Below are 17,542 nucleotides of genomic sequence, written 5' to 3' on the forward strand. Positions count from 1 at the left end.
TCGACTCCGGAAATCCACCTCGGCAAGAGGCGGCAGCGGAGTCGGCGGCAGCGCGGCAGCGGTCGACTTTCCCGCGTCCTCACCGCCAGGTAAGCCGACCTAAAATACGCAACTTCAGCTACGGTATTCACGTAGCTGAAGTTGCGTATCTTAGGTCGGACCCCCGCTGTAGTGTAGACCTAGCCTTAGAATGAGGCTTAAACTTGTAGGGTTCAGGAGAAAGCAGACACGCTGACATCAATTACTGTATAAAGACACCATCAACAACAAATAAAATAAGTATTACAGTTTCCCCATGCAGAATGCCTAAGGGAAATTGAACAGATTTTTAGAGAAACATCCACACTTTAATATCAACAGCCCTTGATTTCTCAACAGCTTAGTTAAAAAATCTTTTGGTTTCAGTGGTCTAACTCACGTTTTGCCATTTGCACCATACTTTTTACACTAGATTGCAGGCTATTTTTTGCACAATGAGGGAAGAAGGCTAAAGAGAACAGTTCAGTCGCTTTGTACCTAGAGTGTGTCCCCGAAAACAGAACCTTAACATTTTGCTGTTCAGTCACTGTGTTATTCATGATTTGCAGTGCTTAGCCAGATGGCCATGCTGCTGAAGCTAACACCACCTGAAATGGCCAGGAATACTCAATGCAGAATCTTCCGTTTGAAATGCAATCTCTATTTGAGTATTAATGTATCGTGCTTCCACCACATTTGTATTTGCATGTGTAGTATTTTGCATTCAGTTTGCTGCCGTTTTATTAACTTCTTCCCACTCGCTGCCTTACTTTGGTACAACTGTAGTGCATTTTTCGTGCAGTCACCACTTCTAGCGTGAAAGCATCAGAACTGTGCAATAGCAACTTTGATCCTTAACATCTCAAAACCTCCATATTAAATTCAAGCCAAGGAAAGCATAAAGAAATTAATTGAGTTTCAGTAGGTGTTGGCACCTAACTCCCTTTGGCCTCTCTGAAAATTCAAGCCTAAGACCTTAATGCCATTACTCCCTATTCTAGAATAGTATCAGGGGACGGTTAATCACAAACAAATTCTAACCACCACGAAAGCTGGTCTTTTGAATGTTTATATTTAGAATACCAGCATGAGTGTTGCTTAGGCTCCATCATCCTCTAGAAACTACTGCAATAAAGCTTTTCTGTGGGGTTCTATCAGGTCAAAAGAAGGGTATGTGAATGGTTAACCAGACATGGTTAAATCAGAGGCCCGTTGGAACTGACAGTGAAATTAATGGAAGAATAAAAATACCAGCAGTTCCTTGGATGTCTTTCAGATTTTTTAGTCTTCAGAGGTTATTCTGCGTGTCAAGGTTAATTTAACTTTAAAAATAAAAAAGTCACTCTGCCATGACAAAGCTGAACTTTCCATCCAAGTGTGGCCGGAAGACAACCCCGCCCATCTCTCATCTTCCATCAAAAGCCTGGCAATATCACAATGAATTTAAACAGCCCTGTGCTGAGAAGTGTCAGTCGACTGAAGCTGGCACTGTCACTGATCTACTCCATTGTTTTCCCTGGATCCTCTCCAATTCAGCTTTCTCACTCAACTTAGAAAAACATCTATCATCTTCCACTCTTCAGGTGCACGACAGTCTGATGTTTGCTTTTTGGATTGTCACTCTTATGCCTTTAGTAGAATAGATTCTTTTGTTAGAGGGTATAACTGGGTACATGGAATATGCCTGGTTTTTACTTTTGCAAGCTAGGGTATGCCTATTCTTCGGTATGCAGGGGGTCCCAGTGGCACAGACCAGGCTGGTCAAGACTCTTTGGAGCATTCACCTGTGTATTGTATGTCCAAACAGATGGAAGAGGCTCCCCCAAAATACAATGCAACCCATGAGTTGCGGGACCAGCTGTGGAGGCAGATCCACAAAGCTTCGAAACACTTCTTAAAATTCACACTTTGAATATTCCCACTGCATCAAAGAATCGTATTTCCAAGTTTAAAAAAAATCCCATAGCACATGCATGCCAATCATCCCTATTTAAGAGGAACAACTGTGGGAGATTATGGGGGCATGGCTGTTTGACATGTATGCATGGCCGCTTTGGTAAACAGCACCCATTTACTCTGGGAAACCAGAGATGATATTTATTGCTTCCCTACAGCTTTAATTCAGTTCCCCTTTGATAATCAGTTGAGCTATTTCCTGAGTATTCTGAAAAGTAGAGATCTGTGACTTTACAGAGTCACTAAATATAGGCAGCTAACAAGGGGAGAGCAGATTGAACTGACATGGATCGGTATGTCCGCAGGCATACAGCCTAGGGTCAGAACTGCGCTGTTCGCACGGCATACCTTTAAGAAATGCCTACATGCTGCAGAAAATTGTGCTGATAATTCAGCAGGTGGCACACTTCCCTTTGAGTCAGTAATGAACCAGTCAAGTACGGCATTAAGGAGGCACTGCGCTGTTGGAGGTGACACTTTCTGAAAGACACACCAAACAGAGGTCCTGACCGCTTGACATCATAAAAACTTCCCACATCACTTCTTGAAAGAGCAGGGGATTTAATCACATTGTCCTAGCCACACTCCATTTAGGTAATTACAGACTACCTCCCTAATTCCCTCACAAGTGACTATGCTGTTCATCATTCCCTGTCCTACAACAACCCTGTGTTCTCCAGGTGACTGTTAAATAGCTGTCAAACCTCACCCGAGAGGTGGCTGAATTTCACTGGTAAGCAAGAGTGATCCCTGCCTACAATTTGTAAAAAGCTTGGGGATCCTTTGGCATAGAAGCGATACGTTGAAATGGGTCCAACTGGGATGTTTGGATGTAAATCGGAACTTCCTCAAATGGAGAATTCCTCAGATCAAGCGCTTTGGTCCAGACATATCTTTACATTAAAGTACCAGTTTTATTACATGATTAACATTTTTAAACTGAAAAGGGACTGTGGGGTGGCACCACATCTCAATCCTTTGCTCCTTTAACAGGACTCCAGAATTGTGCAGCTGCACTAAGCCACATAATGATCAGAAGATTAAAAATATGGACCCCCGCTAAGCTCACAATCCTGAGTAATGCATTTCACATTGCCAAAGAAGAAGTGCAAGTGCTGACTTTACAGTGCACACAAGAGAACCCACTGCCAGCACCAAACTGTTAATGTGTGTGTGATAAGAGCTGAAGTCTCTTATGCTTATTTCAACTTAGGTTAACTGTATTCTGTCTGCACAGTCAAACTCTGGCTAAAAGGGATACTCAGATTCAGAAAAGAATCCATACCAATTAGAAAGATACCAATGGCCTCTAGCCCTATTAAAAGGATTCAGATCTAAGCAGAAGTGAATACCATTGCAATGAATAAATCCTCCTTTTAAAGAGAAACTTTAAGGCATCTATTAAGGCTTCAAACTCCTGAGAAAGGGGAGAAAACAATTTTAGGAGCTGTACTGTACTGTACACAGAATGTACTGTAGTCATGTACTGTACACAGAGATACAAGTTTGACACTTTGAACAGGGTAAACATGCTACTTGTGCATCTACTGACAAAACAAACACCATGACTACAATGGCCAACTATCATATTTGATGCAGCAGAATAGGGCTTTCTAGCTGGAACTGTTTGAGAATATTAAAGTGGCACATGTCTATAATTCCAATAGTGATCTAACAATGGCCTCTTCCTTTTCCTGCTGTTGGCAAAGGTTACGGTTTGCTACACACACAGCCCTGGTGCGTTCTTGTGATCCATCACTGAATGAACTGGTGATCAAAATAGTCCATTGCACTCCATTGTTCCTTCACCAGATATGCATGCCAAGCTAAATTCCAGAAGCTTCAAGGCCTCTTCGGAAGTCTCTTTTTTGGTGCTGCAACTGCAGAACTTGCAAAGGGGAAGGGTTGTTTGTTTGGCTTTGGGTTTTTGGCATGTAGTTTTCAACCATACAAAGCAGTGACCATAGTGACGATATCACCAAGACATATTTTGCATTTCTATGGCACATTTATATCACAGGGTCTCAAAATGGTGGATTAACTCAATCTCAGAGCCCCCTCCCCCTGAAGCAGGTGAGATATACAGGCAGATCTGTTCAAGCACAACTGGAATCCAACCACCTCTGGAGTAGGAGGTAGTCATTTAACAGAGCACAACAGACTCCTTCATTCTAAACACTGACAATAATTCGTATGAAATTTGGGAAAGTCATTTAACTTCTCTGCCTCACTTTAATCACTCTAACACGGGAGTAAAAATACTTCACCAGGGAGTTGCAAGGCTCAATCAAGTTGATAATTGCACAGCATTTTGAAGATTACCATGCTACCATATATTCTTTATTATCACCATAGTTAATGACTCTAGTCTAGAATCCTTTCCTGCACTATTATAAGACTGACTTTTCCTAGTGCGTTTCCTAGGAAGGAGAGGTCTTATGATATCCAAATGTCCTTAGACCATAAGCTCCTTGGGACAGGAAATATGTTTTTCTATGGGTGTAGGCAATCCTCAGCACATTGTGGGTGCTACCATAATACAAATACTACCTAATTTCCAGTTAACAATCTGCTCAGCTCAAAGAGATTTCCAGGGAGAAGTAAGGAACTGGGTCTGAGGACTGAAGGATCATTCATACACTCAAAACGAAACCCAGGTAAGGAACAGCTACCCAAACAGTGGAAGAAGCAGAGCTCCACACCCAGTAACTACAGAGTTGTGATGTAAGCTATAGCAGTTTGCGTGTGAAAATCATTTGGTTATTCTATTAAAGCCCAGACATAGTAAGGCACAAAGTCTTAGGGAAATACATAGCTTAGTAAAAAAAATGTTGCTAGATCAACTGACCGGCTACACATATTTATATTCCTATACCGAGAGACAATACAATAGCATCTTCAGGCCAAACACTGGTTACATAGATTGACATCCAGTTGACTTGGCAAACTGCTGAAGAAAATTACTTGCAAGAAAAAGATCTGTTTCAAAAAGTTATGCACTCATTCCGCATCACCATTTGCATCAGCCCTTCCTAAGATGTATTTTATCCCTTATATTCATTTGCATAATTGCTGCAATCAAAGACACTACTTTACAGTAATAACTTTAATGGCAGATTTTTCCAGAGTATTCTTTTTAAAAGATACCCAGCAAGTCTGGTGCACCCATTTGTTAGCAAGAACAAAGAAGCCTAAGCTACATCTCATAGGAAATGACTGGTGTCAAAAGGGACAGTGGCTTTTTTTGGTTTTGGTAGTTTAACTCTATGGAGGACCACACTGCCAATGCTGAATATAGCATTCCAGGCCATAAATCTTACCCATTTATGTGACAATCTAAATGACAGATTGTCAACCACCTAGTTTTCAAAACGATTGCTGGTGTTTTCTACATGCTGGCTTTCAGCGAGGGAGCTGGAGTCTTTCCAGTTGAATACAGGTACATGGCCTTATAAACCAGAGTACTCGGGCATCTTCAAGTTTTCTTCTCCATTTACAGGTTAATGATGAAGGATAAAAAGGTGCATGAGAACATCCGACATACATGGCAATGATCCGGAGGGCACTGGAATATTCTCATTAGCGACTGAGGAGTTACTTCATCAGCGTATGGAGTTGCAAAGGGACCCCAAAAAATTAAAACAGATTCAGAATACGTCAACGTGACAAGTTTACGATTAAACATTTACATTGTAGTAGTACACCTCTACCTCGATATAACGCTGTCCTGGGGAGCCAAAAAATCTTACCGCGTTATAGGTAAAACAATGTTCTATCAAACTTGCTTTGATCCACCGGAGTGCGCAGCCCCACCCCCCCCCGGAGCACTGCTTTACCGTGTTATATCCGAATTAGTGTTATATCGGGTCGCGTTATATCGGGGTAGAGGTGTACCTAGAAACCTCAGCCAGACTAGGGGCTGCACAAACACATAAGAAAGGACAGTCCTTCCTCAAAGAGCAGAGAGTCTAAAAGACGGAAACATAACAGGTGGATGAGACAAGCAGGCTGGGGTGGAGTGGGGGAGATGGGGTAACAGAATACATACAAAAGGGACAGTTAATTACCCTCAATGCAGAACAGACAGCGCAGGGAGATCAGCACCTTCCAGGATCAGGGCCTAATAGAGCAACTTTCTTCAACGCTAAAGCAGGCCAAAGTTCTCTCCTGCTTTCTTTCGCTACCCGACTGTAATCATTGATAGTGGGGACTTCTATAGCATCTTTCATCTATGGGGCATTTAAGCACTTGACAATTTTGCAGATGAGGAACAGAGACTAAGTGCCTTGTGACAGGCCAAACAGCAAGTCAGTGGCAGGCCTGTCCCCTTTTCACCAGAGCATACACGAACACACACACGCAGCCTTGTTTTAAAAATTGCCCCCTGCGTCTTGTCAAAGCCATCGCTACATCAGCACCATGCTCCTTGTTGAAATCTCTGAAGAGAGGGCCCTATGCAGAACCAAATGCAGCTCAGAACCCACGGTTTGAACATTACTGCCCTCAGCCATCTGGCCTCCAAATGACCAACTCGCATAAAAGCTCATCTCTGGCTGGGATCAGTGGAGAATTCTGGGAGCTAGTTCAACACATTTGAGGCGCTCAGATAAGTCAGACCTGGATAAAGGGAAGTTGCCCCTTATGGAGAGCATAATTAAATTTAAAAAAAAATGCTTTCGTGAACATGGGGGGAAGAAGGTAGGTTGGGGGGTGAATCAGACAAGCCATAAATTAAACCAGAGGATATGAATACCATGCAAGCTGCAGTGTGAGGGTTAACGTGGGTCTGGAAACAGTTTAGAGAAAACCTGGTGTGGCTAGGGGCCAGCTTGAATTTAGTTGCTTTGGGCTAATCGTTTCCTTCAGGCAGGCTACTCTAGTGCACTAATAGGTTTTAATAAAAACTTCCAATTGGGCCAGTAAACCCCTCATTAAGCTGTTTTTAAAGCATGAATTTAAGAGCGGCGAGGGTAAGAGGTCATGAGGAGTATTTAATTCACAACGGCTGGCAAGAGGTGCTGTTGTGATTGAAAACACCAGAGTTCAAGTGTCCAGGGCCACATAAACATCCGACTCTGTCACTAGACCTGGTGAAGTGACAGTTTGAAAAATAGATTTAATAAGGCAAAGGGAAAAGTTTCCCACTCTTACACGAGAACTAGGAACACCAGATCACAACGTTAGCCAGGAAAAGGAATTATCAGCATCCAACCACCCCCCAAAAACGGAATTCTATCACCATATGGGTGTCCAAAGGGGTCTCCCCAGAGGGATTTGCTAAAATTCTTACGGAATGAAACTAGACTCTGCAGATCTGTAAACAGAAAGCAAATTCCACAGAAATAATAAAAAAAAATTTATCTTGTCCTGCTCATTCTACTACTTTCATCTCCTCTCCACCATAATGCCCATTACCACAGCATGCCTCAGATAAACACTGTAAGCTACTGATGTAATAAGTGCTACTGTATGCTACTATAATTCTTATGTGCTCTTACCCCATAGACTGAACGCTTTGGTGCATCGTCTCCCTCTGCCACTCTTGGTTTGAACACAGCATCCAAAATATATTCTTTTAATCAGAGTTTGCGCCCAAACCAAAACAATCGCCTAGCTTTGGGCAAGCTGGGATCCAGATGCAAATATCCCAGCTCAGGCCCACCTCCAGTTTTAATGAAAATGTCTTACATCTGTACTGCATTTCAGTTTAGGCTTTGGAATCATGCTGATCTGGCTTCTCCTTAACCCCTGCAGCTTAATCACATTTTTCTTCCATGCCCACAACAATACTAACTGATATTGGAGGACAAATAAGAAAACTCTGCTCTTTTATGCAGAAAGGTCTCCTTGGCACAGAATGCTCCTACCCCTTCTTCAGAAACACTCCCAAAGGAAATGTGCCTCAATCCAGTACAGTAAAATCCAAAACTCTAACCATGCACTTTAACATTTCATTTTATGTCAATGCAAATCTAAAATTCAAGATCCCTAAAGACCTTTTAAAAAGAAAATCCTCCTCTCAGAACAATTTGCATTGAAGTTAAGCGCAAGTGAAGATTTTACAAGTAATGGAGAATTATGGCTCTCAACTTTTTATTCCTCCTCCTTTAATCAAAGACTTCACCTGAAACTATGAAATAAGAAGTCTGCTGAGATACAACATAACATTTGGAGCAGGCACAGGTATAGAGTTATTAATTTGCAATTCTGTGTTTACAAATAAGGTAAGAAGAAATATAAATTGAAGACTAAATACAATGAAGTTCTAATTGTCTTCTTTCCCCACCAGAATTTACTGATGTTCTCTGCAAGACTGGAAATTCGCACTCTTGTAATACACATTCAACTTTACCTATATAGGTCACTTGCAGGGACTGTGGAAAGTAGACTCTGAACTCTCCCCCAGGAACCATTTATTTTGGCTTTAAACATGAGCCCTTTCTGCATCAAGAATCAAATTAGATAAATTGTTTCCCCACTCCCTCGATTTAAGGGTCATGTTGATAACTGCACACAATTCTCTGGAAGACAAATAGACGCTTTTTTGCCTTCGACAGCTCCAAGTGCTCCTTGTAGAAAAGCAAAAACGCTACTCCAAAAGGTGTCTTATTACATGGTGATAGACTAGCCCCCCCAAACAATGGCATCTTCCTGTAACACATCTGGATCTGTACTCTATAAGGAGAGCCACACACGCCCATTACAAATCCATAGGATTCTTCCAACCTTTCTGCAACTGTGTTGGTCTTTTCCCACTCCACTGACATCTCGTTCTACCAGCATTTCCTCAGCAATAAGTGACATTATGCCAAATGCTAGGCTATCAAATTACTGTTTGAATTTCTGGGGCACTAATGCATACGCTAGAATGGCAAGACAAATGAAAGAAAGCCTACACAGAGACTATGTTTCAGTGCAGCATCTCTTTCTATAGAGTTCACTATAAAGCAGAGATAAGGTGAAAACACCATGAAAAAAAAAAAATCACTGCGTTAACCCACTGAAATCAGGCTCCAAATTAAAAAAACATGTATGGGATTATTTTAGGAGACTCATAATGGGATTTGAAGCCATTAGAATCAAAGGAATGTAGGACTGGAAGGGACCTTGATAGGTCATCTAGTCCAGTCCCCTGCACTGAGGCAGGACTAAGTATTATCTACACCATCCCTGACAGGTGTTTGTCCAACCTGTTCCTAAAAACCATCAATAATGGAGATTCCACAACCTCCCTAAGTAATTTGTTCCAGAGCTTAACCACCCTAACAGTGAGAGCAAGTTTTTCCTAATGTCTAACCTAAATCTCCCTTGATGCAATTTACTCTTATTCCTTCTAGTTCTGTCTTCAATGGTTATGGAGAACAATTTACCACCCTCCTCATTAGGGCAACCTTTTACGTACTTGAAGAATGTTATGTCTCCACTCAGTCTTCTCTTCTCCAGACTAAACAAACCCGATTTTTTTTCAATCTTTCCTCATAGGTCATGCTTTCTAGATTTTTCATCCTTTTTCCTGCTCTCCTCTGGACTTACTCCAATTCGTCCAAAAACCCTACCGCCTGAACAGGGACCCCTTCAGATAAACTATTTTTATTCAGAATGGATCCGTAATGACAGAAAATTATACCTACCCCAGGGCTGGTCAGTGGTCTATGAAATTAACTTGGTGGTTTCCGGCTCATTCCAAACTACCAGGAGAGGTACCCTTATAAAAAACACCATCCCTGCCACCACCATTTAGACCTGTAACTGGCTGGTGAGAATCTTCTCCTGACCTACTAGGGCGTGTCGAAACCCTGCATAAAGCTGGTGAGTCTGTTCCGCTGACTGTGGCAGGTGCAGGTCGCCCTAGGATATTAAAGAGGTGGAAGTGGCCCTCTGAGGCTAGAACCAAAGATGTCATGAAGGGGAACCCAAAGGACAGCCAAGCTCCAGGAGGAAGCTCAAACTGGGATTTCACTTGCGGAGCCGCCACAAAAGCCCAGCCCTCAAGGAATTGAGCGTCTGGACACTAAGTGAGCGTGTGCGCTCCACTGAGAACATGATAGTGACTCCATCCGTTCACAAGCGCCTTCTTAGTAGTCTCAGCTGAGAATCAACAGAGGATTAAAGCTATCCAGAGAGCGGTTCCATCAGGTTACAGTTCAGGCACATTAGCCAGATGGTGCTGAAGAACCTTGCACTGCCAGCGTTGTACCTGCCTGGTGGATGAACAAAGGACTTCAGGTTCCAGGAGTATCCATCTGGCCCCTTTCACCACTACCAACTCGCTAAAACGTGACATTTTAAAACTGAAGTCATCCTTTCCGAATAAGAATAATAAAAAAAAGGCAGAAGGATTACTACAACCCCACTGATTTCAAAACAGGTCTAAGTTCCCAGGCTGCAGCAGCTATAGGATTTGCATTGTAACGTACTCCTTTCACCTTTTAAAGATAAATAGCAAAATGCAAGCCTGTGCTCTGCGAAAGCTGCAGCATGTCTGTTTCACCGTTCATTGCCTGAAGTGAGGAGTGTTTTTAATAACTGTTACCTGACAGCAGTAAAGAGAGCAAAGAGCAAAACCTGTGGCAATACCAGTTGATCCCATTTGGCCTAACAGCTTGTTGTTATTTCCAACTATTGCCAGATTCTGGAGTTTTTTAAAATTCATGGGGACAGCCTGCAGTTTTCAAGGAGGCTACCAAAATCCATCCTAAGATGTCTCAAAAAAAGCACACTTCCTGCAGGGGAACAGCATCCGTCAGCATTTCCAAAGATCACTCCGGAAATTTTTCAGATAATTCTTTGAAGTAGATGCTACCAAAGCGTGGAACAGCTTTCAAAGCTCAGCAATATTTAATGTATTTCTACAGCAAAAGGAATGGATCACAATGTTGTTGTTTCAGCTATATTATAACAAAAATATTGTGGTTTTCCTGTACTCTCACAAAAGCAGCTTAAGATTTCCATCTCATTCATCTTATTCAGAAATAGCATTTTATCCAAAAATGAAAAGAGAGATCCCACTGCGTACAAAGGACTTGATTAATCAGAGCAGGGTGTTTGTCCATTCAGGAGATAATGCAGACACAGTCAACGTTTTTGGAAGAGCTGAGTTTCCTCTATGACCAATAAGGAAACTGGAAAAAATATTTAAGATGGTCAATACAAGGTTAAACTATGCTGGGTGTCCTCAATAACTTTATGGAAGTAATCAGGTGTTTAAAAAATCCTAAATAATAAAACTAGGTTTTGCCATACAAATCCAAACCAGACCTGGAGAACTCTCCAGCAAGTAGATAATAGATGTGGAAAATAATATTTCTTCCCAGTTCTCCAGCTCTTCGTAACACAAAGCATCATGCCTGATGATCCCTGCATATACCCTGTAGGCAATTTCTAGTTCTATCTAGTTCCATTCTGCATTCCCTCTTCAAGGGTATGTCTACACTACCTGCCGGATTGGCGGGCAGCGATCGATCCAGTGGGGGTCAATTTATCCCGCCTAGTCTAGACGCGATAAATCGACCCCCGAGCGCTCTCCCGTCGATTCCTGTACTCCACCTCCGCGAGAGGCGCACGCAGAGTCGACGGGGGAGCGGCAGCAGCCGACTCACCGCAGTGAAGACACCGTGGTGAGTAGATCTAAGTACGTCGACTTCAGCTACGTTATTCACATAGCTGAAGTTACGTAACTTGGATCGATCCCCCCCCCCCAGTGTAGACCAGGCCAATCAATTCAAATAATTAACAAGTAAAGGAGGACTCAATCCATTCAAAGGTAAAAAAAAGTTCTCTTCCTGTCAGTTTTGAGGGGTAGTCAATAATAAATATATAAAAAGAATGGCCTTTACACTAAATTATATAGATTTAATAAATTCTAGTTGTATAGTTTCTGTATTAAAGAGGATTTTATTGGTCAGTGCCAGCCCTGGAACAGGACTCCTCTATTTATCTACAGAATTGGTACAGTACAGTGACAGGGTAAGTTTGCCTGCTCAAAGTGACTCACCCCAACTTGTACAGGTGAATGTATTTAGGTCAGGATACTTAGCACTTATACAGAAAGATGTCTGTTCTAAGCGCTGTATGGACATTCATTCCCCTGACCCCCGTGCGGTATTATCTGCATTTCTCACCAATGGGACAGAGGTGAAATTGATTCCCTGAATTCATACAAGCCACTGGCAGAGCTGGGTCTCCAGATTCCCAACCCCACATTACTACTCCAGTCCATGCTCTTACTCACTCTCAGACCTGGTTTAATCGTTGGCATTGTCATGGTCAAAAAAATGAGCTCATACCAACTGTGGTCATGTGACATGTCCAGGAGAAATTGCAGTTAGACCAACCTACATGCTTTCTTTACTTAATACAGGATCTCTCACTAAGTCAATTTCAACATAGACATTAGAGCAGTTTCCCTTTGCTTAAGGTATGTATAGAATATACGGAAGATTTCTTTAAGCTTGATAGAGGACTGAACAGTGCAGAGATTATTATAACTATAATATTCCTTTGTGTGAGTGAGAGAGAGAAAGAGAGAGAGAAAATAATTTAAAAGCTACCTACCCACAAAATGCACCAATAAATAATTACTGCGGATATTTTTTCTGATTTACATTCACTTACCAAAGGAATACCTGCAAAATAAAATGAAAAAAAAATTAAAATCTGGGCTAATCATTCTTATTGACCTTTGTCTCAAATTACTTTTATCTCACATGGACTCTGATTTCAAAATGTCTATGGCAACATGTCTGTACTAATGTAAACATTAAATACATAATGTAACAAATGCACTAATGGTGAATTTCTACTCACAGTGGCTAGAGATGTGCAAGGTGTATAAATATTGAATGCAAGCCCAATCAGTTATTTTATTATTTATTTAGATTTAAAATAACTAAGATGCCTGTCCAAGGCTCTACGCACCCTAAAATAATCATAAAAATATATACAATTAAATTAAACCTCAGCAGCTCTGAACTCAGGTCTATTAAAATTTGGCTAGCCAACCACCTACCCTCCAACATCTAGGAAACACACCCTCAGCCTTCTCTGGAGACCCTCTCAAATAAGTGTCCTTTGCAGCATGCCTGGAAAGTCCCCAAATTTGGTCTATTTCAGAGCGGGCAGGGGGAGGACAAGTTCTAGAGTCTCAGAGCCCTCACAGAGGACACACTGCCAGCTCCCCTCTGTTTTATAACCAAGGAAATGAAGCTTGAGCGTCCATACTGACTGTGACACTACAGTGCAGGAGGAGAGGCAGTTCCAGGCCACTTAGGGCTAGTGATTTTGTATTTTAAAAGAGAAGGTGCATGAACTAGTGGAATGACTATAGGATGGAAGCCAGGGACGTCTGAATTCTAGTCCCAACGCCCATACGAATTCCCTCTATGACCTTCAGTGCGGTCACTCCATGTCTCAATTTCACTGTATGTAAAACAGCAATAAAAATTTATTAGTAAACATGACAGATAAGTAAGACACACATTTAAAGCGCTGTCCAGATAAATATTTTTATTCACTGAAAAAACGTGGTGTCTTGCTAAAGAGTGGGGAACATCTACGCCCTGTCATATCTAATTTATCAAGGTTGTCAGTTCTCCAGAATGAACCAAGATGATATTTATTATTATTCTGTCTGGGTTTAATGGAGGAACAAGCCATCGACAGGAACGAATGGTGATACTGTACTGGTCCCCATGTCTTCAAAGATGCTCCGGGATGAAAGAAGGTATCTGTATTACTGTAGTGCCTATCGGATCCCATTGCTCAAGGTGTCCAAACCCATAGTTGGAAACAGCCCCTGCCCAAAGGGTTTACACACCTAATAGATGAGAGATACAGAGGCATGGACAGATCAAAGGACTTGACCAAGGTCACAGCCAAGCCAGGAATACAACCAAGGTCTCCTGACTCCTTGTCCGGTATCCTAGCCACTAGACCAGACCGCCTCTACAATACATAAGACTAAATGCATTCTCCTGCAAATCCAGCTGAAGTAAACAGGAGTTGAAGGTGCTCATTCTTCAGAATCAGCTACCAATACACATTTTTACTGCAACTTTCAAAGCTCCCTAGGGGATTTGTATGCTCTCCTCTCACTAGTTATAACTCAAGTCCCTGCCATCTGATAACACCACAAAATAAGGGTCCAATACCACTGAACACCCAAAACTCCTGTTGATGTCAAGTGGGAGTTTTAGGTACTGAAGGAGTGAAGTCTGGTTTTTAAGAGGACAAGGCCATATAGGTCTAGTGCAATGGCTTTCAACCTCAAGAAACAGGCTCTACCTCCTACAGTTGAACCTTACGAATGCACACAAAAAACTACTGGTCTTCCTGCCTTTCAGGAAACATGCTACAGGGAGGTCTTATATAGTATTTCCAAAGGGAGGCAGCGCGGGCCAATGGATAGGGCACTGAACTCTGCTATCTACCTCCCATGCGACAGCACACAAGTCACTTTCACAACATTTACCTTACTTGGTAAGTTTACCTGAAAAAGGAAATATTATATATTACTGACATTTTAATTATTTTTATTATTATTATTATTACTACTACTATATTTACTAGCACATTACAAAGCATGGTAAAACAGAAAACCAAAGTACAATTGATAAAATAAACCTACAAGGATGCTTTTTTTTTTTTTTTTAATAAAAGGGCCTCTCCTCACTTTGTGCCTAACTTGCAAAATTCAGCAATCCACAGTGAGCAGCATCCTGGCCATAAGTACAGATTAGTGAGGTTGTACTGTGTGGTTATTCATTGATATTTCTTCAAAAACATCCTCAGCACTTTTCAGACAAAGATGCAGCCAAGCTCCATTGACAGTGTTAAAAACTTTACAACCATTGTTAGAACCTAAAGGATATTGCTATAGTGCTGAAAAGCCAATATTCACTTTCACAGGTGGACTATTTACTCACGTCTTTGATTTTTTTTTTTTAAACAAATGACAGGAGTTCATCCAATACGTCTGCTGCTACTGGATGCGTGATTTGAATGGTGCTAATTACAGCCAATTGGAAACTCTCAAATGCAGAGTTTCCATTCTGCAGGAAATTGCAACATTTTGAAATTTGTACTCAACTCAAATCAGAACAAAAGCCAACATTAAGTAAGTTTCCTGTGGAATGAAAATTCCCAACTAATTTCAATTTGGAACCATTAAAACATTTTGTTCTGATAACGTAGAAAAACATTTTCTTTTGATTCATTATTGACTTTTATTTGGTAATACATTAAAATTAATATTTGGCTGTCTTAAAGTCAAAATGTTTCATTTTGACATTACCAAAACAAAAATAGCTGAAACAATTCAATCATTCATTTCAACTTTTTTCCCCCATCAAAAATTTCCTCAAAAATCAACATATTCCCATGAAATATTTTTATTTCAATGAAACTATTTTCTGATAGAAAAAATGCTTTGAGGGCACTAGCGTGAGGGGCGCTGACACGAGTCTATCTCCTGGCACTGGGAAACATGTGCCCAGCTGCCGTGTCTACACACCTAATTGGACAAGAAATGTGAGTAAATGTTTGCAAGATCATAGTCTATACTTAGTCCTGCTTTTAGGCTCAGGTCCCAAAACATGCTTTCTTCTGCGCTTTCCAATCCCATATAGGTACAATTAACACTGATGTGTAATGTACCACATGCCCCTTTTTTTAAAGACAAAAAATTAGAAAAGTTTAAAAAAAAACTACTTTGTGTGCTACTGGAGCACATCCTACTGTGATGTGCAAATGTTTTCTTCTCTCTCTCTCTCACACACACACACACACACTTCCAACAGTTATAAAATCAATCAATCCAAGTACTTTATTGCATATTTAAACAACAATTTCACACGGGGCTACTGTTGCATAGAAGCCATTATCTTCAAAAGCGCAATAAGTTTTAACATTCTTAATAAAAGTGGCTCTTTATAAAAGATATCTGTCATTAAGGGCACCTCCACTTCACTGCTCTCCACCACGGTTGTGGTGCAGTTAAATATAAACTTGTACGAATTATTCTTTTTTCCTTGGCAGACGTAAAGAACCCCCTGAGGCCCATTCCAAAAAACACACAATCAGGAATTAATAAAAAATTGTATTCTTTTCAACCACATTAAGTTTTCTGACGTGTGTCTGTTGCTGATTACATCAATCTAGGCTCCATAACTTGTCATGTGATGACAAGCAAACACTTGTGAATTTATTTCTCTGAAGAAGCTCATGATACAAATGCCAAGGAAACCAAACCGAACGGCTCACTATGAGTCCGTAAACACAGCAGGGTCTCTTATGGAGATTTTCAAGACACAAATGACAGGAAGGTGCCTAACGCCCATTGACTTTGAATAGGAGTTAGGGGCTTAGTTGCCATTTATGCTTTTGAAAAAATCAGCTCCTTACCAACACACAGTAAGAAGGACTATTTTTAAATAGTGCTTTCTCTCCCCATAGCCTCCCTTAGAATCTGGCAGAAACATTTAATAAAAACAGATTACAGAAAGAGAGAGTTAAGTAAAAGTGTGGGTTTGGTTTTGCAAATTGCAACAGTGAATCATTTTGGGTCTGCAGATTGTCAGAACTGGGAATTTCACAAACTCAACATACTATTTTCAGCTCATGGTGTATGGATTACATAAATCACATTATATTTCTGTTCCCTAACTGGATGAATTATGTCATTAGCCAGCACAATGTGAATTACATATTTAAATGCAAAATGGTAAATTGTGACTTTTACAATTAAATATACAATCAAAATTCACTTTTAAGCAAATATTTGAGCTAAAATTGTGCTGATTAAGTTTCAGTGCTGCAATATTCATGGAACACAAAAATGAAAGGGTAGTGAACATGTTTTTAATTAAATTTGCTTCAGATGAAAACATTCATTAAAAAAAAATTCCACTATTTATACATACATTGTTGCTAGAAGTCAGTGAACTTGGAAATGTAACATTTTCCATACAAAACAAATTATTTGGATCACTAATTGGAAATTGCTCAGTCTTTCAATTATTATTTTATGGTTTAAATATATAAACTTGACTAACCTACAGCAATATTAAGACCTATCCAGTGATGGTGACCTTCTGTAATGGAAGCACAGGTTAATATTCATAGAAGGAAGTGTAGTTTCAGGAATGGATTTGGAGGTTCCCAAAGCATATTATTGGAAATGAATGATTATGCAGCAAACGTCGCCTGTCTCCACTCTGTAAAGGTACTCTGCTTCTACGTGGTGTCACGCAGTAGTTACCATTCACTGCTATGAGCATCAGACCCCTCACTGTCTAATTAGAAGGCGAGGCAATTTGGAAGCAAAGATTTGCAAACTCAGCCAAAATGTGTAATCTCATCAAAAAAATAATTCTGTCACATTAACTTGATGTATTTTCCATAAACCCATGTTGATTTTCATTACATTACCCTCCTCTAGTTCTTTATTGATCCAGTCCTGTATCAGCTGCTCCATTATCTTGCCTGGCATCGATGTCAGGCTAACAGGCCCATCATTACCCTAGTCATCCTGTTTACCTTTTTTTTTTTTAAATTGGCACAATATTAGTTT

At 40.7% G+C, this 17,542-nt stretch overlaps 1 protein-coding gene across 1 annotated transcript in view; it reads right to left on the reverse strand.

Annotated features, from left to right (window-relative positions):
- LMF1 (lipase maturation factor 1) overlaps positions 1-17,542 on the reverse strand; it is a 341,743-nt gene that overhangs the window by 284,633 nt on the left and 39,568 nt on the right. Inside the window, 1 exon segment of the mRNA XM_065412501.1 lies at positions 12,589-12,599. Coding sequence (XP_065268573.1) covers positions 12,589-12,599 — 11 coding nt within the window.

The sequence above is a fragment of the Emys orbicularis genome, chromosome 10 (genome assembly GCF_028017835.1).
Source record: "Emys orbicularis isolate rEmyOrb1 chromosome 10, rEmyOrb1.hap1, whole genome shotgun sequence".
Classification (NCBI taxonomy): Eukaryota; Metazoa; Chordata; order Testudines; family Emydidae; genus Emys; species Emys orbicularis.